Source organism: Acipenser ruthenus, chromosome 8, assembly GCF_902713425.1.
Source record: "Acipenser ruthenus chromosome 8, fAciRut3.2 maternal haplotype, whole genome shotgun sequence".
In the NCBI taxonomy this organism is placed as follows: Eukaryota; Metazoa; Chordata; class Actinopteri; order Acipenseriformes; family Acipenseridae; genus Acipenser; species Acipenser ruthenus.
In genome coordinates, this window is record NC_081196.1 from 27,470,627 (window position 1) to 27,497,367 (window position 26,741).

At 39.2% G+C, this 26,741-nt stretch overlaps 1 protein-coding gene across 1 annotated transcript in view; it reads left to right on the forward strand.

Annotated features, from left to right (window-relative positions):
- The window catches only part of cryl1 (crystallin, lambda 1), a 117,262-nt gene that overhangs the window by 89,217 nt on the left and 1,304 nt on the right, over nucleotides 1-26,741 (forward strand). Inside the window, exons 7-8 of the mRNA XM_059029654.1 lie at nucleotides 19,063-19,168; nucleotides 25,484-25,590. Of these exons, the coding sequence (XP_058885637.1) occupies nucleotides 19,063-19,168; nucleotides 25,484-25,590 (213 nt within the window). The remainder of the gene's footprint in view (nucleotides 1-19,062; nucleotides 19,169-25,483; nucleotides 25,591-26,741) is intronic.

Genomic DNA, 26,741 nt, shown 5'->3' on the forward strand with positions numbered 1-26,741 from the left:
TCAAGGCACCCTGTGCCAGGCGCAGCAAAGCAGCCCCAAAACATAACCGAGCCTCCTCCATGTTTCACTGTAGGTATGGTGTTCTTTTCTTTGAAAGCTTCATTTTTTTGTCTGTGAACATAGAGCCGATGTGACTTGCCAAAAAGCTCCAGTTTTGACTCATCTGTCCAAAGGGCATTCTCCCAGAAGGATTGTGGCTTGTCAATATGCATTTTAGCAAATTCCAGTCTGGCTTTTTTATGTTTTTCTGTCAAAAGTGGAGTCCTCCTGGGTCTTCTTCCATGGAGCCCACTTTCGCTCAAAAAGCGACGGATGATGCGATCAGAAACTGACGTACCTTCACCTTGGAGTTCAGCTTGTATCTCTTTGGCAGTTATCCTTGGTTCTTTTTCTACCATTCGCACCATCCTTCTGTTCAATCTGGGGTTGATTTTCCTCTTGCGGCCGTGCCCAGGGAGGTTGGCTACAGTTCCATGGACCTTAAACGTCTTAATAATATTTGCAACTGTTGTCACAGGAACATCAAGCTGCTTGGAGATGGTCTTGTAGCCTTTACCTTTACCATGCTTGTCTATTATTTTCTTTCTGATCTCCTCAGACAACTCTCGCCTTTGCTTTCTCTGGTCCATGTTCAGTGTGGTGCACACAATGATACCAAACAGCACAATGACTACTTTTCTCCATTTAAATAGGCTGAATGACTGATTACAAGATTGGAGACATGTGTGATACTAATTAAAGAAACGAATTAGTTTGAAATATCACTATAATCCAATTATTTATTATCTTTTCTAAGGGGTACCAACAAATGTGTCCAGGCCATTTTAGAATATCTTTGTAGATTAAGCAATAATTTATCTCTTTTTACAGCTTCTTTGCTTTATTCTATGACATACCAAAGGCATGCAAGTATACATGATAAAATAGCTTTTAATTTCATTACTTTTCAGGAGGAATGAAGCATTATTTCAATGAGCTGTAAGGGTACCAACAAATTTGAGCACGTCTGTATATATATATATATATATATATATATATATATATATATTGTGAGACAGCAGGGAGGGGGTTAAAACCTCTCTGCAGTAAAAACATGTGCGGAATGCACATTTGTCTGGGTTAATGGTTTTCTGTTAATTGTTTTATTGTTAATTATCACCTGCACCTGGCTATGATTGTAAATTAGAGCCAGGTGCAGGGTTTATAAGGAGAACAGTCAGTCTGCTCTAGGCTGCTGAGTAGGAGGCAGGAAGAGGTACTCTGCTTCCCAGCAGTCGTAAGGTAAAAGTGTGTTGTATTAAACCTGTGTGGTGTTGTTTATTGTGTAGTGGGGAAACAGCCTAGCTGTCCCACTGGTAGTCAGGGTGTTCCTGTGGTTTAGTTAGTGCTCGTACAGAGCTAGGTGTTTGTTTTCTATTTTGTTTTATTTTTGTGTTTATTAAAAATTAGCGCAAACACGCAAGAAAATTCATTTCAGTGTCCTGGGTCGTATTTTGAAAAGGGGCCACGAACCCGAGTGGGTCGAGCTTTGTTACAATATATATATATATATATATATATATATATATATATATATATATATAGTGACAAAGTATTGATCTGTAAAGTCTAACTTAAGCACACTTCGGTCAGAAACAAAACACAACGGTATCACAGTTAATCAGGACAGTGCCTGTTGGTTTATTGTCTCCCTGGTCCCAGGCAGATGGGTTGTTGAGTTGGGTCGCAAAGTTCAGTACACAAAGCAGGTTATCATACAAACAGGGTCTCACCGCCGGCAGTGTAGTCCAAACAGTCCAAGTCATGCACAGGTATTCAATAGTTTCTTTGTTCAATAATCTCTCCTTCTCTTAAACCGACCCAGCAAAAGCTGTCTCACCTCCAAACACACACACACTTAATGAGGTTTTAGCTGTCCTTTAAATACAGGTGGCTGGGGATTGATTGCCGTATCAATGACCCGTTAACAATCCATTAGCACCTCATCACATTCCTCCCAAGACACCTGTCTCCGGGTAGTTTTCCCTGTCGGCCATTTTGTGACTGTCGGCCATTTTGTGTTCAGTGTTCGGCCATTTTGTGTGAGGACACAACCCCAATAAAATGTCTGCCCGCACATACCTCCCATTGATTACCTCACCCCTGGGATTGCCACAATATAAAAATTAACATAATTTAGATTATTTCTTTAACATAATTTATTTAGCCATAATAGTAGTACAGTATTTCATGTTAGATTTTGAAATGTCACATTTTTCAATTTTTGCCAGTTTTTCGTTGTGTATGGAAAACTATAAAATTGTATTTAATTTAATATGTTAACAGAACATTTTTCAACAGGTTTAATTCGACTTTATGAAGCAAAATTAGTTAATTCTATAGGGTGATGCAAAAGTTTTGGCCATAGCTGTATGTACAGTGGTTTTCAGAAGTATTCACCCTCCTGCAAAGTTTTCACATTTTGTTGGCACCTGAGCGTACTCCATGACGCTTTCAAATCAGACTTTACATGTACAATATACACAAACTACTCCACATTGATAAAGTTAAAAAATGCATATAGAATATAAATAAGTAAGATTTACAGGGAAAAACAGATTAATCTCAGTTGCATAAGTATTCACCCCCTTTGCTACTGCAGCCCTAAATCAGCTCAGGTACAAATGATTTGTTTGAAAGGTCACAAAATTAGTAAAATGGTTTCAGCCTGTGTGTACTCAAAGTGGTTTAACTTGTAGATAATTTCCCTCAGTTATAAGATAAAAAAGACTTTCAAGCTGCAACTCACATAGTGATCCAACAAAGCAACCATGGTAATCAAGGAGCTTTCGAAACAAATCAGGGATTAAGTGATAGAGAGCCACAGAGCAGGAGAAGAGCACAAGAACATTTCATAGGCGCTGATTATCCCTCTCAGCACAGTGAAGTCCATCATTAAGAAGTGGAAGATGCATCATACCACCCAGACACTACTCAGATCAGACCGCCCTCCCAAACTGAGCAGCCGGGCAAGCAGGAAACTGGTTTGGGATGTCACTCTGACCTTGAGTCATTACTCAAAAAGCCTCATCTTAAAGCACGTATGGAGTTTGCGAAAAAGCATGTAGATGATACTGCAGACATGTGGAAAAAGGTTTTGTGGTCAGACGAGACAAAAATTGAACTTTTCGGTCTAAATTCCAAGCGTTACGTCTGACGCAAGCCCAACACTGCACATCACCCAGTCAACACCATTCCAACTGTCAAGCATGGTGGTGGCAGAGAATAGATTGTGCAAAGTACAGGCGAATCCTTGAGGAAAACCTGTTTGAGTCAGCCAAGACTCTGAAACGGGAGGAAATTCACATTTCAGCAGGACAATGACCTGAAGCACAAAGCCAAAGCCACATTGGAGTGGTTGAACAAGAAGAGAATTAATGTTCTTGATGGCCCAGTCAAAGTCTTGACTTGAATCCAATCGAGAATTTATGGTGAGACTTGGAAGATTGCAGCCCATCGATGATCCCCAACAAACTTATCAGAACTGGAGCAATTTTCCCGTGAAGAATGGGCAAAATTTCACCATCTTACTGTGCAAAGCTAGTAGAGACCTATCCAAAAAGACTCATAGTAGTAATTGCTTGCAAAAGGTGCTTCTACCAAGTACTGACTTAAGGGGCTGAATACTTATGCAACCAGTAAATTTCATTTTCTTTGCAACTTTTGCTGACGTTTAACCTCCTCCTCATATAATAGTGTTCAGTTTAACCACTACAGCTTTGAATAAAAAAGTTTGTTTGAAAAACTTCATAAATTATTTGTAATTCAACAAAATGTGACATTATTGGTAGGGGGTGAATACTTCTGCAAACCACTGTATTTATAAAACCTCAAAACTAATTTTGCTAGCACACGTTCTCCAGAACAAAATGATACCCAGCATGGCATTAAAATATCCATATAAGTCTAGGTAACAAGACTATTCTGGATGTACTGGCTGTAATTATTTAGTCAGACTCAAAGTATAAATTTGAGTTCATAAAAAAATTTGGACAAAATAAAACAGTGGAATGAACTTCAAACTTGATTAATTAATCAAATCTGGCTTTTAAAAAGTCCTTAATAAAACATTCCTTAAAACAGCCCTTAAAGTTTGTGAAAAGGGCTCAAGTTTTCAGTCTGCAAGCTGATGACAGCAGAATGCCAAGAGGCCGCTTTCAAAGTAAATTACATTTTGTTAAAATATTTTTTTTTCATTTGCAACGCAAACAATTGTAAATAGAGATTTAAAAAGCTATGTTAACAGTAATATTTGTCCATATGAGAAAATCCTAGTATGTTGAACTTTATTGTCCCTAACCTGTGTTATTGTTTCTATGTTGCAGTGCAGTGTATGAGTTGAGGACCTCTGAACTTGTCAGCAGTATTCTTGATTACAGTTATTTCAGAACACTGTTGATTAGAATCTACTCTGCGTCTGGGTGATAATGCCTGAACTTCATGTACAATACATGTAATAATTAAGCACTGATAGACTTTAATCTCATGAATGTCAGTTTCACAATGGTACGTGATGTTTTTGAGTTCAGCTTATGTGAACCTTGACCGTTTATCTTATTTTTTCCAATGATCTTTAAAACCTTTTAAAGCGTTTTGTTACATCAGCCTGACAATGGGTTTAGCACAATGTATTTGATTTAAACTATATAAAACAGAGAATAGCAAGGTATAAAATACAACAGAGCAATTGAAAAATGTCAGAAATTCAGAAGTACTAGAATCATCCATAACTATTAAACATTTAACTATAAACTCAATAGTGCTACATTCTGAAATAATAAAATAAACTGAAAAAGTAGTCAAAAGAAATTTGGGAGATGGATTCAAATAAAAAATTGCTTTTTGACCTGCATTATTTCACATCACTGCATTAGCAGAAAAGCCAAGCGTTTGATTTAAAACACATATATACTTTGCCTAAACTTGTTTTTATTTGTACAATAAGGCCTGTGTGTTTTTGGGGTGAATGTAGAGCGAAGTGTGAAGATGGGAAAAAAAAAATCCTGTAGGTCTTCATTGGGGATTCCAAAGGGAGCGTCTCATTGGCTCTGGTGCTCCTGCGGGTTAGGTAGGCGAAACCGGCAGGGATTGTTTTTCCTTGTTGTTCTTGGTGAGCTCAAGCAGTCACCTGCAAGGCTGGTCTTTGTCCTCCAGAGGCCGGTTGACATCCTTGGTATAAAAAGGCTTGGTTGTGGGATCAGAAGGCGTCCACTGACCTTCAATTCTCCTGAGCTATTGTGGGAAATTGTTGTGGTGAGGGAATGTAATTAGTCAAAGACATTTTATTTTAAAATAATGTTGTTGTTTTTTTTTTGTTACTACTGAACATCTTATGAGTGTTTAAAAGTTAAATATTAAACATGTAGTGCTAACCCAAGGTTGAATTACATAGAAGTGATTTTTGCTAGTTATTTTCTATGCAGATTCTCCTTTAGTAGTTTGTCATTCAGTGGTGAACATTCTTGTTCAGGGTGGGTACACTGTTTACAGCTGGCCTCCTCTTCTGGTTGCTCTGACCAAGTGCAAATCATTCCTGAGATCAGCAGGTACTGCTCCTTTTTAAAATAAAAAATACCGAGAGTTACTTTGACTGTAGCTAGGATTCCCTCGAGTATGTTCAGGGTGTAGTTTTTCAAGTTCTAAATGTGTGCTCAACGTGGAGGTTCTCAGTTATATAACCTACCTTAAGTATGCACAAACAGTTTTTTCTTGTGATCCTGTTGTCCTTGTAGATCACTTCAAAAGTCCCTCTTAATATGAATTGTCTTAATTAAATACTTTCCATGTTGCTTACTAACCTGATTGGCTGAGGAAATGAAGATTATAGGTTTTTGTAATGTTAGCACCCTGTTTTTCAATGATGTCCCAAATGACTAAAAGCAGATTTTCACGTGTTAAGAGAACACACAGTTTTAAACAAGTAACCACAGTGTGACTATTTAAAAAAAAAAAAAAAACTAGGGAACGAGGATGCGAAAGCATTCGCTGTAATAAAACACAAGAAAAATTCCAAACGAAATCTCGCAGAACCAAAACAAGCCCTTTTTGCTCTTCAAAAAGCAGCTGTCGCTTGTTGACTACAAGTGGGTTGAGAAGGGGAAGTGGTTTGCTATCGTCCAACCAAATCTACTCAATTCCAGCTATAAATCACATCGCAAGACTTTCACAGGACCGGATTTTATAGTGAACTTCGAAGTTGTCAAAAGCTATCGCGTATTAAGCAAATAGTAAAAAAAAATATAACAATAAACATCCTGATATTTGCAAAAACCAGTACATGCCTCAAGAAGCTTGTGACAGGCTGGCTGGCAGTGGTGACGTCACGGACCAGGAAGTAACTGAAACCAAAACAATGGATGGGCGGGTGAAGCTGAATGCTACTGCATTCAGCGTGGATTTATTAATAAACAAAACAAAATGGAAGATTTAAACAAAACAACAAAACAAAGGGCACGAGGGCCAAACGAATCAGGCAGACAAACAAGTATATTTTTAAATATAGCAATTGTTCTTTATCTCCTCACTCTCTCTCTCTCTCTCTCCGCTCTCCCGTACTCTCCTCTCTACACTCCAACCTCGCAGAACGGACAGCTGCAGGTTCTTATACTGTGGCCGAGGGGTTAACTAGTTGTTAATTATCTCATTACCCCTCGGCCACAGTCTGCACGCGTTTGGTATGGTTTGGTTTGGACTGTCAGCTAGTTAAATAATCAGTACCTGATCAGCCATGCATCCTCACGAGATTTTTAAATATAAATAATAAAAGACACAGCGCTTTTAACCGTGCCGCAAACAAAAATACAAATAATAATAAATAGGGGCGGGACACTCCGCCACAGCGCTCCACTGACCTCATATATCGAACACTTGCATACAACACTGAATAATTTAAAATTAATAATTTATAGTATCAAATATGTATTATTCCTATTATTATCATAATATATGTTGTGTTTGTTGCACCCTTAAACGAAACACGCACAAGACCATTTTCTTCTTTAGCTTTTTTTTTGTTTGCCACAGATCGAGTTAAATGTTTAATAAAGCAATACGTATAAATAAACTCTTTTCTACTCACGGAGAGCTTTATGTGGAGCAGTGTCTCTTTCAGTGATGGTAAAGCTTTTTAGATATATATTGTGAGAGTGTAGTCCTGGGGGAAAAAGGACTACATCTACCAGAAGTTCACAGGCTGAAAAGCCTTCATTGGGTTAATTGTTTAATTTAATTTGTTAATTGTTTTATTAGTAATGATCCCCTGCACCTGGCTATCATTGTCAATTAGAGCAAGGTGCAGGGTATTTAAAGAAAGCAGCCAGTCTGTTTGGGGCTGCTGAAGAGTGAAGAGCCCGGTCTGAAATTGTGTTCAACCGTAAAAGAAAGAAAAGGTAGTGTTAAAGCTGGTGTGGTTTATTTCTGAAACCTGTATGATTTATTTTGTTATTTGTCAGGTAAACGGCTTAGCCATCCTGCGTGTTAGTCAGGGACCTGCATTGTGTTTAGTTAGTGCTCATTAGAGCTAGGTGTTTATTTTTGTTTTTGTTTGTTTGTTTATTAAAAATAGCGCGTCAGCGTTTTAAAAATCAATTTCTGTGTCCTGGGTCTGTACTTTTAAAGGGGCAACGAACCAAAAGTAGTAAGGTTGTGTTACAATATATTTTTATTTCTTTGTAGTAAGCTAGGTCTACGGTACATTTTTATTTTTAAGTCCATGGTCCATGAACGTATGAATGTTTTAACCGCTTTAAAGATATTAACTTTTAGTTTTAAACATTTGGTTACTCTCGTAAAGTACTTCAACGTGTTGGCCTACACAGAAACGTTACGAAGCCCAAATTCTTGGCAAGCCCACCGTTCCAGTACAAGGGAGCACAAATTTTATTTTGGCTGTACCGTGTCAGCATGCCAAGTGGTCCCCTCGAAACGTATAAATCTGTGTAGATAACAAAGTTACATAATACCTATAATGGTAGCCTAACTGTCATCTCAGGAGCATCAAGATGAAGTTTTTAAATTTGCTTTGGTTTTGACAGAAGAAATAATAATAATAATAATAATAATAATAATATTAAAATACAACTACCCAACTCTGTCCGTTTAATAAAATAATCTGCAATCAACTTTTTTTTTTTTTTTTCACGGCACTGAATAGCATTTCATTCGACTTCTTATTGTATAATTTGTACCGGTACTGATCCTGGTGACAGTGTTATGTGCACAACAGGGCTCTGGGCAGCACCATGCCAGTCAGGTATGAGGATGCTGGCATTGCACGGTCCTGACACAAGCCAGGGCACGGTATGGATTTTTACAAAAATCATGAAAACATTATGTGGCACACTTTCATAACAGGGACAGAACAAAGCAGCACGATGCTGCAGACATTGTGGAAACAAGGTAATTGACAAGTGTGTGTGTGTGTTTTTTTTCTTTCAAACTCTCACCTGTATTTTTCAATATTTTACACAATAAAAATAAAAGCAGATTTTATTATTATTATTATTATTAATAAACATTTTTATTGGTATTACTAGTCGTAGTTGTATTTAATAGCATTCACTGATATTCAAACGAAACAGTAGTACAACTCAGATTTTTATTTTAATTTTTTTTCTGCCCGGGCTGTCTTCACCTGTCTTTTCTTATGTTACCGCCTTTTTTCCGCCCCTTCAAAAGGTCACAGATATTGGCTGGGGATTGGTCAACAGCTGTTTTCATGTTGCTTTCGGCGGTCCCTCCTACTTCTGCAAAACTTCTCTCCGCCCCTTTCACGGATTGGAAATGGCTGGTTTTGGTTTTGGGATAAAGAAAATGCGATGTGGAAACTAGCAATCGGGGTTTGATTTGGTCCGGCCCTAAATCACCTTCTGTTGAACATTGTTCTTAAACACTGTAAAATTAGGAACTACCTAAATTATTCCATCTAGACCCAATATCCATTCATTTGAAAGTTCAAAACCCTTGTAGAACACAAATAATAAGTCTGGCCTACTTGTTTAAAATGAACAGCAATATAACTGTGTGCATTCCCACCAATACAGCCACACATTCATTCATTCATTCATTCATTAGTCATTTAGCAGACGCGTGTATCCACAGCGACTTACAGAGATTTACAGTAGGACCTCGGTTTTTACGTCTCATCCGAAAGACGGATGACTTTCTGGATGACTTCTTTTCTGACATACTTGCAACCTTTTGCACATATGTGACATTCCATGGTATGTAACATTAAGCTAACAAACTTGTTCAGTGGAAGATGTGTTATTGTAACGATTAAAGCAGATACAGAGGAAGCCAAAACTATGCCACAAAAGTCAGTGGTAAGCAAGAACTCTGCCACCCTGTACTGTCTGAACCAGCTGAGAAGAAATATTGGGATATAAACAAAAAAATAATAATAATAATAATTCTCAAAACATGTATAGCTTGGGGACAGTGAGGGAGCCACCACACCCAGCCTCCATCCGTGTGTCATAAATACATTCCAACAACAAACCTGTTTATCCAGACATCAAAGTTCCAATCAGCATTTCAGTATAATACCAACTTCACCAGGAAGCCAACTAAAGACAAATCCCTGACAGAATGTTACACTACAAAGGTTAAAAAACAACAGTCACAGTTAAAGGTAAAAACAGATAAAGTTGACATGCTCCTTGTGTTCCAGGATACGCCAAGAGCTGTTTGCAAAGCCTAAATTCTCCTTTTTTGAATCATTTGGGCATTTCTCCAAAATGAAGAAACAGGTTTTATATCATTAACACCTAAAAACAATGTAGGCTCTTTCTATCTACAAACAAATTATGTGTGCAAGCCAATGTTTCTTAAACATGACTGAATACACATAATGATCTAGAGAAGAAAATGATTCAGACTAGTTAACAAATTATATTAAAGAAACAGAAAAGTCTTGTGAGGTTAGTTTTTAGGACAAAGCAGGGAGATCTCAATACGCTGGATTCTCAAAGCTATTTACTCCAAAGTGGCATAATCAACCAATTGCAATTGTAAAACAAATAAGAAACAACTTAAAACTACTGAAAAGTTCTTGAATGTCTGAGTTGTTTATTTCTTTCTGCACAGTTTGTCATCTGTCTTAGCCTGTTATGTAAATAAAACTGACCTGTTGGTTTTCACTTGACTTGGCGTTGGAGCGCTTTCTTTTTTTCAGTGTGCGGATCTGTGTGGGGCTTGTGATTTGGTTTGGTTAACACACATGGGTGTGTGTGGAAGGGTGGTGGGCAATTCACTGACACACACAGGAGACAGAAGTTTTATTTGCAACACTGCACTGGTGCCCAGTTTTATTATTTTCTTTTGGTTTTATTTTCTTCTCATCGGAGTCGGAAGGCTTGGAAGAGTTTATTCCACAGGCTGGTACATCTGTAAGTTCTGTCCGTGTTCCATCTGGAAGATGAAGGTGTTCTCCCCAGCTTTCCACCCCCGGACCTATACCTCTCTTCTCGGATCCTCCAGCTGTACCATCCGCTGCTCCAGCCGCTGCTAACCCATCTTCTGCAGCCCAGCCATGGAGAAGCAAGCGCCATCAACCTTGGGAATCCTCTCCAGCTCGGCTGTATTTTAAAGACTGGTCAGTTGATAAACTCCTGAAAACTCTTTTTAAAAGAGGTTTTCTGATTCCAGCAGAGAGCGACCGCAAATGTTTATTCTATACTGCAACAGCATTTCAGTCGAACCTATCTTTACTCCTCAACCCGCAGCTCAGCGTTCCAGGAATCCACACCCCTGTGCATCCTTGCAGCAAGTCGCCCCATCAACCAGCTCAAATCCTCAGCAGCCAGCAGCGTCAATCACTCCAGCTCCTCAGCCACCAGTCGTCCAAGATCCGCTCTACGATCAGGAAATTCTCAAGGACATTAAATAACTCATTCAACCTGTCGTCGATGCCATTTCAGATTTCAGCACCAGCCTGGGAAATTTGGACAGGCGAGTTTCTCATGTGGAAGCTAATTTGTCCGTCCCTTCCGCCACCATTTCTGTCATTACTCCAGCAGCCACTGCAAGCTCTACTGCATCCGTCACTTCCACAGTTCCAGCAACTCCCGCCCCCGCAGTCGACCTGCCAGTCTACAGCTTGGCTTTTGCTTCTCGTGCTGGCTCCACCTCCGCTTCATCTGTTCACAGGCACTCCCTGTCTCCTCAACTGAGACGCAGTATCATTGAAGGTAAAGATGTTCATTTAGTTTCTATTCTTATTACCACTTTGGAATTTTTAGATCACAGAGTCGTCGACTGCAAGGATCTTTCTGTAACACTGAAATCCAGGGAGCCTAGGCTTCTTAAAAATCTTACACTGGGAGAATTTGTGCTGGCCTTCTCTGTGTATAGAGATGTACTGTGTGAATCATATCCCAACCATTGGCAAGAACTGGACTCCTATATGTTCAATATAATACAGCTGTCTGTCAGGTACAGAGGGACAATGTTTTACGAATACCACAAATCATTTTCAGCTAAAGCAGCCGCATTTCTCGCCATGGATAATATCATCATTGACTGGTCCCAATCTGATACAAATCTTTTCAATAGAATTTTCAGTGGACTTAGAGCAAATGCTTGTGGTGTGTGTGCATCCACTGCACAGTCAACCTCCCACTGCCCGAAAGCAGCTTCTTCCCACGCTTCATCCTCCGCCTCAGACAAGCCATTTTCCATGCCAACTCCACCTTGCTTTAAAGACCGTCTTTCATCAGTTAACCCTATTCATTCTTCAACTCCACCAGAATCTTCTCACAGTAAAGATAAATACGGACGTGTAATTACATTTTCTGGTGGTAGATAGCTCTGCAATAACTTCAATGAGAAATACTGCTCTCTGGATCATTGTAGATACATTCATTTGTGCAGTTTCTGTGGCGACGCCCACTCTCGGTCCATCTGCCCATGAGCTTCCAAATGACTCTCTCCTCTTCACACCTATATATATATATATATCCCTACACTGAATAATTTATTGCAAAGTCACCCAGACCGTATTTTTGTCAACTATCTCACCAACGGCCTTTCTAATGGTTTTTCTGCAGGAATCGAACATATCCCTTCTTCATCACTACACTGCAAAAATTTACAATCAGCTGTCAAAGAACCTCAAATAGTTAAAACTCCCATCAACTCAGAAGTATCTAAGGGATTTATGGTTGGCCCCTTCTCAGCCCCCCCATTTCCTCTGTTTCCGATTAACCCCATAGGCATAGCTACCAGGATGATGAAAAAAAGTCTCATCATTGATCTATCAGCTCCTCATGACAGCCTTTTCAGCAGCATTAACTCTCGAACCCCTTTAGATCCACTCTCCCTCCACTATGTCACCATCTCCGATGCCATCACATCAATCGAATCTGCTGGCCGAGGATCCTGGTTAGTCAAAGCAGATATTTCAGATGCATTTAAAGTCATGCCCATCCCCCCTTCCTCCATCACCTCTTCGGGATATAATAAATATTCTATTTTTCCACCCAGCTGACTTTTGGCTGCTGCAGCAGCCCCAAGATCTTTCTGAAGCTTTATGCTGGATTCTGTTAATATTCACCACATCCCTTTCCTTCTCCATCTCCTTGACGATTTTCTTCTGGTTTAGCCACCCTCGGATCCCCCAGCTCAAGCAATCACAAATCTCAAAACCCTCTTTAAATCAGGTGGCGTTCCACTTCCACGTCACTTCAACTTTGCTATTCGTATCATTCCGCAGGGCAGGACATTCATTTCTCATCTTCTTGCTCTCTCTGCCAGAGTAAAAAAAATTCAACTCTTTCATTAACATTTCAGCAGAGGCAAGGAAAGATATCCAGATGTGGTCCTCTCTGTTACAACACTGGAACGGTTTATCTCTTTTTTATGACGACTTCATCTCAACCCAGCACGACCTATCTGTGCACACCGATGCGGCGGGTTCTTCTCTCAGCAATGGTTTTCTAACTCATGGCCTCAGGAAATAAAAACTCTCCCTCCTCAACTGAAATCTTCTGCCCTACTAGAAATCTACCCCATAGTGGTGGTGGCTCATTTATGGGGACCCTGCTGGAAAAAGAAGTCCTTCTTTTTGGGGGAAAGTGAAGTGTCACTACCCAACCTTGGGTCGGCCGGACCACCCCATCCTCCGAGAAGGAAGGTTCTCTCCACGAGTCAGAGGGGACCCCCGGCCAAAAAACCTTTCCTTTCTAACACCTTCACTTTGTATGCTTCTTTCCGTCAGTTCAAGTTCATTCGTTCGTTCATTTGTTCGTTCGTTTGTTTACAGGTTACCTCGGGAAGGAGCCGAGCTATCCAGCTCGGAGACCGAATCGCTCGGTCCTGCACCGCCGGGATGGCGGCTCCTTCTTTGAGCAATGGGATCCTGATGTTTACTAATACCACTTTGCCATGGCTCCAGTGAAAAGACAAAAGAAAAGAAAGTCACAATAAAATACAGAATACAGAAACAGAGTGAAGAGAAAGCAAGATCAAAAATAAAGAAAGTTTCGTGGTATAATGTAATAGAAAAAAAAACAACGGGAGAAGGAGGACCTCCCACCGTGGCCGCCCCCATGGACCACTTGCTTCCCCTCTTCCGGGACTTTGGGACTAAGGGGGGAGGTGGCTGTTGGGGCCAAGGGGAGGGGGGTATGTAACAGGGCCAGGAGCCCTGTACATAACTATATTTGTTTTGTATTATTATGTGACGGATGCGGGTGGTGTGTGAATAAATAACAGTCCTGAAACAGTATTTCTCCCACAAAAACGACGGTGTTTATTAAAATAAACCTCCCCTTTACCTGCGAGGGTATTGGGGGGAACACAGCTGGCTGACAAACAAAAATACAAAAACAAACAGAAAGTGTCCACAATGAAATCCCGAGTGTCCTGTGCATGAAAGTGCTTTGTAATCCACACGGGGTGTGCTGATGTTGGTGAAGGGAAGGTAGTGCTCTGTGATCTGGAACTGGTTCCGTGGCTGCAGTCCCGCGCTCCTACTCCACCTCTGAAAACACACAACAAACAACACGTAATCCAAAAAACACAACGCTCCGGCTGGTGGCTCAGTTTCTCAGCGCAAGAGGTGGAACTGACGTAGCTGCTTCCTCTTTGTACCCAGCAAACTCCTCCCTGCAGTCAACGTGTTGCCATGGTTTCTCCAATAGAGGGCTGCCCCGCAGCTGACTGCAATGGAATCGTCCTAGTACCTGCAGCTACCCGCCCCTCCTAATATGGTCACCTTCCGGTTTCCACCTACCACCGAGATGGTAGATCTAGGAGGCAGCGTACCTTCCCCCTTACACAGCGCCCTTTCTAATCAGGAGGGAGATTTACAGCATCGATCCTTTCTCTCTCTATCACATATTATTATTATTATTATTATTATTATTATTATTATTATTATTATTATTATTATTATTATTATAATGATTAGTATTATGATTTATTTATGTATATTTATGACGACGTAGCCGTGCGTTTTTGTTATTTGTATTGTAAAAGAGTGGTAGTGTGGTGTTGCTGGGCACTGGTAACTTCCTTCACAAACTTGGAGTGAACACGTCACTGATTCAGGTGAATACTTTTATTTACAATATTTACAATCAAACATATATTCTCTTGCGTTCATTTGCCCTGTACGGGCCACTAACTATCTCACTTCTTCTTCCCTCTCTGTGCTACGGCGAGCGTAAGTTGGACTCCCTCTGGCGGAATGAGCCAGGACCACAGGTAAGTGTCGGATAGGCTCTCTCTGGTGGAGTGAGCCTGGAACACCGGTGAGTACAGGTTGGGCTCCCTCTGGTGGAGTGAGCCTGGAACACAGGTGAGTAAAGGTTGGACTCCCCCTGGTGGAGCGAGCCTGGAACAGTACGTCCTCTATCCTAGGCTGCCTGAAAGACAGCAAGGGCAGGCCAGAAGGAACCAGCAATAATAAAGATTGTTCTCACAACCTGATTCTGTGCTTTATGGTTTTCCTCCCTATGTACCCCTCCTTCTTAGACTTGTACCGTTACTCCGGCCACCTGTATCCAAACTGTATGAGCCAAACCTGGTTCCGTGACTCGTTTCTTGGTGCACAGTCGCTGCACCTGCATCTGTAACTGTGCAGTGCTTTTAATAAGTCCCGCAACACACTCAATCAAAATATTGCTGCTCCTGCAACTGAAGATCACATAATATTTGTAGCAAGTCCTGCTTATATAAACAATACACTCGGTCAAAGTGTTGCTGCTCCTGCAGCTGAAGAACATGTAGTATTTGTAGCAAGTCCTGCTCATATAAACAACACACTCGGTCAAAGTATAGCTGCTCCTGCAGCTGAAGACCAAACAGTGTAAACACCGTGAAATATTTTTTTAACCCCAAAATATCAAACAAAACCAAACAATTCAAAACAAAAGTCTGCCTCGCCAAGAGGTAAAACGCTCTATGCTAGACTTTCCCACAATCGCTAAAATTTAGATTTGACGCACTTACTAAATCCTCTTCCTCACTGGAATAGTCGTTGGACGCTTGAGCAGGCAGGACAACCGACCAGAGTTCCCCACAATCGCCCCCTTTGTTCTGCCCCGCTTCCTTTTAAATCCTCTAACCCTACCTTCTTAATCACCACTGGGGACTATGGGTTGTGTAGTTTCTTCCCCAGTGACGCCATTCCTTAAAGGCGCCACTGCTACTTCCTCACAGTATTTAAATGTGTTCTGGCAGAGGCGAGGTCGGCAGCTCGTCCTCTGCCAGTAGTAATTAAAAACCTTGTGCAGATTGTGGCTGAGGGGTAATGAGATAATTGATAGTTAACCCCTAAGTTAAAAGTAAGTAAAAGCCTGCAGCTCTCTGCACTCAGGGTGGGTGTCCGGAGGAGTGAACGAGAGCGAGAGAGGAGGGTAAAAATAAAGATAAAAATAAGTAGGATCAGTGAAGGCTACTGCCCAGCCTGATCGTATTGTTTAGTGTTCGAGATATGTTTTTGTTTGACTTTTATTTTTGCTCTGTGAGCAGTTTGTTTTTGTTAAACTTTTTATTTTATTTGTGTTTGTTAAAATAAAACGGCATAAGCGCCTTTTCACCACAGTACTTGCCTGTTTGTTTTTCTTCCTGTATCTGGCCTGACGTCACCACTCTGCCATCCCTGTCACAGGGACACATTCTAAAACAGTTTAAAAGTTAATTTAAAAAAGCTAACCTATAAAAGTATGTTTTTACTTTTGACTTAATACCATTAACTGATGTAGCACTTCTGATATGAGGTGGCAATGCATTCCACAGTAACTGAAAGCTCTCTCTCCCTTCCTTTCTATACCTGTGGGAGGCACAGCAGGCCTGCACCAGCTGATCTTAAATCATATGGAGCTCATTTATATAATCTGGTGCCATAACATTAAGTGCTTTATAAGTCAAAAGTAAAATGAACGTAGCAACCTTTAATCCTTGAAAAGGTGCCACTCCAGAAGCTGGCATGAAATATAATTGGAGTAGCATTATAAAAGTATATTACCCTGATTGAAAAATGGTAGAACCATTTTCAGACATTTCTAGCAATGGCCATTTGAATTTGGAATAAATATTACTGACCCTAAAACTGATATGTCACTTTTGCACTGGAATGGATTGCCGGTTTCCAGTGGTTCATACTGTTGTTTTCACTGTAGGACACACACTTCCACAAATGGCTCCTACCACTGAAGCTGCCCTTTGCCTCTTACTACACATATAAAACATTGTATTGCGACTGCTTTCTCATTGAAGATCATTTGGTAAGGGGTCTGAAATATTGTATTGCTCTCCCTGCCACAAAATGTCTTACATTTCACAGCATGAGATCTTCTTATCATAGCTCTGCAAGCACACTTCAGTTCTGACATGCACACCCCAGACAGTCAGTCATGGGCCTCTCTCAAGCAAAGACAGACACTTGTACTGAATTGTGATATGGTTTTGTAATAAGGACTAATGACCGCTGGGTGCTAGGTTAAGAAAACCAAACTCTTCTCATCTATGACCTGAGGTGAATATAAACTTTATGATTAAGATTTTAAAATTTGTATTTTATTTTTTACTGTCGAGCACTTTGTGATGACCCTAGCATAAGGGACTTAGATAATTGGATCCCTTCTTATATTACCCAGGTAATCATTATTACTGTTAATTATTTTCAGTAATTGAACATTCACGATTTTTGTTATTTTGAAGTTTCTTCCCCTTAACATTAGCTCTAATTTATGAAAAGCCAGCGTGCAGATAAGATACAGTGAGGTAGAGAATGATTGTGTGTGCAAGCAGGAGTTGTAATCATTGTTACACAGATCATGAAGCAGCTTCAGTCTTTTGAGCCCTTGAATCAGGGCCAGTTCTGGAAAGCAGAGCAGCTGAGAACAGACCTCCCTTTTGAATGCCATGCTGTTGAAAAGCGTCTTTTGATGTGTAACGTATTCATTCTGTTAAACCTGGCCAGAGATAACTGGACTGCTGTTCCTGAAATAAACAACAAAGGAAACATTGATTCTTGATTTGTATTTAGCATGCTTTGATTTCAACCACACAGCCATCAAGTAATTTGAACTTGTAGTAATTTGAGAGGAAATTACTCTTGCAGTCTAATGAATACTGCCTTCCTATTATTTTGTTGATTTATAATAGCCAGATTTAGGTAATCCAATATCTTGGGATTTACTCAAACTGTCAATGAAAACTGCCTGAAAGGAACAGCCTTATACTGTGTTTCTTCATTTAACTGTTAAAAAAGCCACATTCTGAGGTTGGTTCCGGCTTTTGAAATGATTGGTCTCTGCTTTCGTTTCCAAAGTCATTTGGCACTATTGACACTATTGACAATCAAGCTCAAAAGTTACTTTTGTAAGAAATAACAGAAACATCTAAAACTGTAAAAATTACTTAAAGCTGAACTGCCATTTAAAAACAAAAATGTTGTAGGACAAATTAAATATTGTGACTGTCAGAAACAAACTTGTGTAACCATTATTGATAGAAATTTGAAATATCCTTCCACTGTACAAACATGTTGATAGGATGCTTACCACAATATGGGCTGCACAGTGTTTTGTGTTAAAAAGGATCATTCCTTGTTTGCATATATTAGTCTATGTGTTAAGTGTAAGTGGCACCCATGGTTACAAAGAAATGCTAATGCAAGACATGGGCCAAGCTGTTGAAAATATGCATTGCTATACAAGAGCATGGTAAGTTGTGATAGTAAGCCTTGAACACTGCAATAGATTGACTTGTTTCTTTCTCTTCAGTTGTTTATTCTCTTCAATGTATGCTAGTGTTTTGCAGTAATTATTTAGCAATTCTGAAGGATTTCTAAAAAATATATATTTTATAGAGTTTGTTAATTTCTTTAATTAATATTGAATCATAAAAGTTATATATTATCAAGTTAATAAAGATTATTTCCATGAATTACATTTGCCCTTATAAATATCCAGCAATGGGTAGAGGACCTAAAGTAAAATGGTTACTGATACTGTGGAAGTGTAGCCGTGTGGTCAAAGCTGGCTAGCGGCGGGATTAGAAGACGCAGGAGACAGAGATAGCAGTTTTTTTTAACAAAAATTCTTGACAAAATAATTAAATTAATCAACACCCAAGCAAGAGCTATGTCAGTGCAGGACTGAGAGCACAACCAGCTTCTTGCAGCCCTTACTCTAAACTAACCAACTAGGACAAATAAAGTACTGTGACTGGTCTCTCAGCCCTCTCAGGGCTAAACTAAATATCAGATACCTATACTACTGTAAATTATGTTTTCATGAAAATCATAATTTCTTAAACCTGGTAAAGACAAGAACCACACATTTTTAAAACTAAACCAATTTTAAAAATGTGAATTTGTGAGTGAATGTTAATTTCTTACTTGTTTTAAGGGGTAACACTCAGTTTTCACAGACATGCACATTTTCCCATAATGCAATACCAAATATCCCAATACTGGCACAGTATTTGTTAGAGGGTAGTGTCATTTTCATACATCTTCATACACGATATAATGAAAAAAAAACTGCATATGCTCATTATTGTTCCCTACAGGATGGAGTTCTGTCAGTTGCGGATGTTGATCTTGTGATGTCAGAAGGACTGGGAATGCGGTATGCCTTCATTGGCCCCATGGAGACAGTTCATCTCAATGCAGAAGGTATAGTGTTTTGTGTAAGAAATACTATTTGAGCAGAGTATATGTTGTATTGAGCAACTCCTGTCCTCCTTTTTTTCCCCCCAAGTCCCCTGTATTCCAATAAAATATCATTTTGAATCACGAGGACTGCTATATTTGCTGAAGCCTTCATGGCTGCTCGTATGCTTCTTGTATGGAAGTGTTCTAACAGAGCATATTCTGAAATGTCTGAGTTGCTCTAGCAGTTGATTTGCTAGCGCTTTGGAACATGCGAGTCAAACTGTGCACGAGGCCCTTCTCACCTGTTGTGTCGTTGAATCTTGACGCTTTGTTGTATGGTATTTTATAAATAAAAATCCCATAAAAACATGGAGAAAAATAGAAATATCACAGACAAAAGTACATTTGAAATGCAGGACAGTAGTAACACTAACAATTATACATCACTTACGAGAAATGAACCATTACATTTCTGTGAGAAGTCACAGTAGAAATGCCAGTACATCTTTTCCTGTGTATAGATGTCCTCCAGTGCACAGAACACTTTATTATGTTTAACTGTAGTACAATCTTTTGTTTTTGTGATTCTCAATAAATGTATGCTGTGTGTAAAGTGTTATAACAGATATCACTGACAACGCCTCTTACAACAGTAAGACACCCTTCACACAATGTCATGGGTGGGGCTGGGCTGTAAACGATCCCTTGGGCTTTATTGTAATCTATTATTGTAATCTACTTTTCACAAGGCAGTACCAGGTAGGCAGTACAGAGTTTGTCCCTTCCGATAGGTGAGCTGGATGTAGCACTAAAAGAAAGAAAATGAAATGACAAATGTTTCGACTATAGACATTGAAAATTACTTATAGTCTGAATGCTTTTAATTCAATTTTAGTATTTCTTAATTCAGCACTATTGAGTGTTTCATAGTTCTGGATGAGGTGGATGTAGAGAAGTCAATTTAAATCAAAGTGTAAATCTTAACATTTCTGGTATTTTGTGACTAGAAAGGTTTGTAGCTTATTTTAATTGATACGCAATATTCTTAGCAATATAATGTATCTCAGTATTCCACAATTATTTTTTATGACATAAAATTCAGTCAAATGAGTGTCATATAAAATGTATTCGCCTTTAGAATAGACCTACTTTTCCTTCCAGATTATAAACAGCATAGCCTAAATGTTAGAAAGCTCTGATTACAAAATGATTAATAAGAGTTTTGAGTTCACAATACCAGTATTTCTGTAAACGAATTACACAGCAGTCTGCAAGGTGCTCCAATTGTTAAAGGATATGAAACTATTTGTCATTGAAAACTGTCTTTTAAGTTGACGATTGAAACCTGTAGCATATTTGGTTATATTGGGAAAGAACGCAATTTTTTGTTATGCCATAGGTGGAAAATCATGAGTACAGGAACCAAGTACCGACGAGAACAGAATCTCCATGTTGAGAATGAAATCGACACAGAGAAGAGCTACCTTTGGTGTCATTCATATGTATAAGCTAAGTGGAGTAAGCAGCCATTCCCAGAATCTTTATAGCGAGTAGTTATATCTGGCAAATGTCAGAGCTTGTATAGTAGGCAAGGCCACAGAGTTGCGTTGCCCCAATGGTGGTAGCAAACATTTTATTTCCAAACGTATGGTTTATAATATCTTCTTTCTAGGGGCTATCTTTTTTACTGACACATTTAAGCCCATGAGTTTAACCATAACACATTAACAGTACCAACCTACCTTTCTGAGAAACTGTCTGGAAAAGTGCCTGTTGACAGCACATTTTGAGAAAGGCATGTTAAAACAAAATAATTCCACCACTATTTAGATCATTATAATAGACCCTATCAGATCTGTCCAGGATATTTGTATCTTTTATTTGTGCAACATCAAGATTAAAAAGTAAACAAGTCAAATCAACATTTCGGTGCCGTGCACCTTCGCCAGGATCTTCAATACAGAGGTCAGTCAAAAGCTGGAAAGGGAAACATTTTAAAAAGTTCCATGGATGGGTTTGGATCACTGATGATCTGCTGAAGTCACACTGGTATCTACCTGCTGTTAGGTCAGCTAGAGTGGGAAGGATTGGCTTATGGCAAAGAATAATTGTACTGAAATTGTTATTAACTGACTGTTGTTATTTCAGTGGTTTAATGGTAAAGTAGCAAGTCCTTACTTAAATGTAAGTTCCACTTCTCAAGTTTACATTTATACTACTTTCACTGGAAAATTAAGGTAAAGACCACACATAAATTAGGTTACTAACCCTTTCACTTAGTACATATATAATTTTGTTGTACTGTATTCATAGCTACTACTGTTTGTGTGTGAGAAGTTGGTCACTGCCTTATAAAGTCATTTAACTTCTAATTAAACTCCTACACAAACTGTTTTAATGAGAGCAGTGCAGTTGTGCTAAGGTGTTGTTCGATGACACGAATTTCTTGATATATAAAAAAAGGGTTTACACACAATGGATGAGTGTTTGTATTTCAGGTTACATTTGTAGCTGGGTGGTACCTTGCACTGCAAAGAGCAGAATAACCCTGTTAACCAGTAACTAGTGTGATCTGTATATAGGAAAGTCTGCATAGTGTGACTACACTTCATTTTCCTGTCTACCAGGTTTTTTGTCAGCCTGCCTCGTATTTTCTCCATTTAACACTTTTGCATGTAAGATATAGGTTTTGATGTTGTAGACACCAGTACATTTTGGGGATTATTGGGGGATAAGTCCAGGCAGGGTTATAATGTCACACAATTCATCAGTGCTCTGTTGGTGCCCCAGCCACTGAGACTACAGAGAAAAAACAGGGTTGACAGTGAGTTTTTTAAGTTATGTGGTTAATTCCTTGCAATTTTCCATCTGTCTCTTCAACAAATGTACATACTGTGGTTGTAAATCCTGGTAGTGTACTGTTGCATACTTTTTCGAATTTACATCTGTGGTGGGGATGATTGTCCCTGACATACTTAAGTTAGGGATAGCCATGTTAATGAAAACTTGAATAATAAATTAAAGCTGTAAACCACTACTGTTTAGTTTTAGATAGAACTGGCAAATTAAATTTAATGTCAACAAATGTAAAGTGTTACATGAGGCTATGGAATGGTTACCTAGTCATGTTGTTGATGCTGAATCACTTGGATCCTTTAGTTATTATTATTATTTATTTCTTAGCAGATGCCCTTATCCAGGGTGACTTACAGCCGTAAACAAAAATACTAATGTACTAATGAGACTCTGAGACATTGTTAGAGACAATAGCCTGGCTTTTCAGTATTTAATTTAGTTAAGGAAACTGCCTATAAAATAAATGAACAAGATATGTGATAGTACAATACAGTCATAAGTTATCATTCTTAAATTACACACCTAACCATAAATACGACACACAGTGTCATAAATACCTTTTTGGGTATATATTAAACCCATAAATGAATATTCTTGTGAGATTTATATCTGAGGTTTGACATTTATTACTTCTATTGCAAATTGGCACTTGAGATGACTATAGAGCACTCCCTATGGAAAATGGAGTAAGATAGGAAACTACATACAGTATATAAAGCTTTAGTTGTTAGACACTAGCTGGTCTTTTCTAGTATATATACACACGTTTGTAATCCTGTTGCTTCCTTATTGCTGACTTCATTGATAACTAATGTTTCTTAAAGGAAAAAGGGATCATTTTGTACCATTCTGGAAAACAGACTTACCTGAGGAAAGTTCAACTATCACTCCAGAGGTGCAGTCATCTCTAACAGGGGACACACATTTGCCCTGAATATCTATTCTGACTTTATTAGTAATTACTGTTAAGTTTATTTTCTCTTTAAAAGTAATAATATCATCAATCCTTTGATTTGATTGCAATACTGCTTTACATCTGCCTCAAACGAGGTGTACACCAGAGCCCCTATTAGTTAAATAGATTCTGGTTTACTTTTTTTTTTAACAGACTAAAAACTTGTGAAAAGTAATCATTTAATTTATTTGCTATTTTTATCTCTTTGTCGATGATTTTGCCATTTGTATCTCTTAGATATTTTATCTCCTCTTTGTTCCCTTGCTGTTATAATATTGGAAAAACTTTTTGGAACTGGGTTTTAGCCACCTTAGCAATGCTCATTTCTATCTCTCTCTTGGCCTTTCTAACTTCCTTTTTGACTTGCAGTTCCAAGTACTCTTTCTGTGTACTTTGTTCTTGGTCCCTTTTAAACGCTCTGTAAAGTGTCTTTTTTCTCTGAATATAAATGAGACCTTGTTGTGGTCTGAGTTTGCCAGTGGTTCTCTGACCTCTGTTTTAGTTATTCTGTCTTTGTTATTTGAAAAGACTAAATCAAGGCATGCCTCTCCTCTAGTCGGTGCCTTGACAAATTGCATTAGGAAGCAGTCATTTGTCATTTCCACCATTTCAATTTCATCTGTCATGCTCCCCACCGGGTTTTCCTATTTTATATAGGGGAAGTTGAAATCCCCCATTAATGTGGCTTCTCCTTTGCTGGAACGCATTTCTAATGTCATTGTATAACAGATTATTTTGCTTGGCATCTGAATTTGGCAGTCTATAGCATGAATTTGGCAGTCTATAGCATGCCTCTATTATTATGCCCTTTGAATTATTGTCCATTATTCTGACCCATATTGATTCTGCATTGTTTTTCTCTTCCAGATTTAACACCTGGGCTTCAAGATTATTTTTGCTGTATAGCGCTACCCCTCCGCCTCTTCTGTCCTGCCTGTCTTTCCTATACAGTGTGTACCCACTAATATTATATTCGTCTCCATCACTCTCGGATAACCAAGTTTCTGTAACACCTATCACATCGTTTCTGAGACTTCTAGCATTTAGATAAATACATTTAATGGCTATCTTACTTGAATTGTTGCCCTTGTTTTGATGTGGTCTCCCTTCTGTTTTTTGTTGATTTCTACCCCCATCCTTTCTATTTTAAATTATTATTATTATTATTTGTTTATTTAGCAGACGCCTTTATCCAAGGTGACTTACAGAGACTAGGGTGTGTGAACTATGCATCAGCTGCAAAGTCACTTACAATTACGTCTCACCCGAAAGACGGAGCACAAGGAGGTTAAGTGACTTGCTCAGGGTCACACAATGAGTCAGTGGCTGAGGTGGGATTTGAACCAGGGACCTCCTGGTTACAAGCCCTTTTCTTTAACCACTGGACCACACAGCCTCCTGACTATTTAGACTATTCTAAACAAACTACCAATATGCTATACGATACATGTGAACCTCCTCGAGGATCCTTTCTCTGAGTAGACTGGTTCCCTTTGTATTTAAGTGCAGTCCGTTCCACCAAGACAGTCCTTGTTGTAGAATGTGGTCCAATGTTCAAGGAAGGTGAAGCCTTCCTGTGTGCACCACGATTTCAGCCATGCATTTAGATGATTTATTTCCAGCTGCCCATATGCTCCTTTGCAAGGTACCAGTAGTATCCCAGAAAATACCACAGTTTTGTCTTTTAATTTCCTTCCTAGCTCTCTGAATTTGTTTTGCAGGGATCTTGGCCTGTCTCTTCCAATATTGTTTGTACTGATGTGGACCACTACTACAGGGTCGACTCCTGTCCATTCTAGGAGCCTGTCCACGTTCTCAGTGATGTGCTTGATAGAGGCTCCTGGAAGGCAGCACACTGTTGTAGTAAGGGGGTCCAGACTGTGAACTGAAGTTACTGTGTTTCTCAATATGGAGTCCCCAACAATCATGACCTCCCTTCTTTTTGCTGTCTGCCCAGCACTGTTTATAGGGTCCTGGATGTTGTTCCTTTCGTTCTCTTGATGTTGGTTTTGATCTAAATTTTGAAAGTGGCTCAAATTTGTTTGATGTTTTGATTTCTGGTGGTAGTGTTTGATTAAGTTTCTTTTTTTTCTGCCTCTGCCTACCTGAATCCAGCTGTTTTGACCTGCTTCTAGCTCCCTGGTGGTGTTCAGTCTGTTAGGGGTGCAGACTTCCAAGAACTGAGGGTGTGCCAGCTCCTCAAGCTCCTGTTGCTGTCTCATTTCGTGCAGCTCCTTGTCTCACATGTTCCTGCTCTGTTTGATTAATGCTTAACACATCTAAATATTCTATAGGTCATATCGTTAAATAATTACAAGTGTGCCAGTAAATGGACTGTAGTTCTATGCATTTACTGGAATATTAATACTTTCTGAATAAAGGATAAATACAAATGTATCATCATTTCACAGGTTCCTGACTGCCTTTACAAATGACACATTATAAGTTGTTAGCTTGTTTTTACTTCAATTCATTGAAGATTTTATTAAATATATGTGTCCTATTACATTTCTATACCCTACCAGGTCTTGAGCAGTACACGCAACGCTATGGGGAAGGAATGAAAAGAGTCTTATCATCTTTTGGGCCAGTACCAGACTTCTCAGGAGAAGATGTGAAGAAGATTAATCAGGTTAGTTATATTACATCAAGCAGCTTTTTAGTCAAAATTGCTTTAATTTTTATGCCATATTACACTAGGCCATATTTGCCAGCAATTTCTAAATATTAAGGCACCGTCCAAGGTTGCTACTGCTTCAGTGTTTTTTTTATTTTTTTAACTTTATTGGCGATATTGCAGTAAGAACTAGTGCAGAAAGATGCTCCATATCTACAACACAAATGTACCGTTGAATTTTGTGGTAACTGGAGAGTATAAAATATAGTTCTTGCTTTTTAACAGGGTACTGTAATCTCTAAAGTTGATGAAAAATGATACCTTATTGTAGGCAGTACGGGTGAACAGTACTGGTAAGTGGAATAAACAGCCAGAGTCAAAAGTGTTCACTCAAGTTTGAAATTACAATACTTCATCTTGATAAGGTTTGTAGCGATAGAGAGGGCAGGGTCTGAAGGGGTTTTCAGTCCCGGAGTCAGACAGGTCATGAGCTGGCTCTTATTTCTCTCTGTTGACGTTATGGTGAGATTGTCCTTTTCAGCCCTGGTCAGAGGGTTCCCGAGCTACCAGCTGGGCTCTCTCCTTCTCCTGCCTATTCCGTATAAGGAACTAACCTTCACAGCTAACACAGCTCCCTATATGCGCCCGACCACCCCATCAATCCAGCAACAGACACTCTCCAGCAGATTGGTCTATTGCTTAAACCTGGTGTTAATGGATTGGAACCAAGAGCACCTGTGTAGCTGCCTTTATCAAGATGGCTGTCGCAACCTGACTCTTGACCTATTGCCAGTTCCAACTCGATAAGGGCAAAGAAGTTAGCCTTAACAGCATCTCAATCTGCAGGGAGGCCACACTTCACTCCTTCTATTAGCCTTCACTCTGTCACAGCTATTTAGAAGGGTTACCAATCTGCTGTTGCCACAGTGTAAAAGCCTCAGAGACCATTTGAGATATTGACTTTGCAGTTTATATAACACTGCATGCTAAATGTAAATGAGATATGGATAATCATATTTGACCAATGGCACCAATACTTAGGTGTTGTGAATTTAATATTTGGTACCCAGCTGTATTCTATGATTCTTCCCAGTTACGTTCCATTACCAGTGTTGTCCAGTAAAAATAAACCTTTTCACATTGCCACATTGTTTAATCTCTGATCA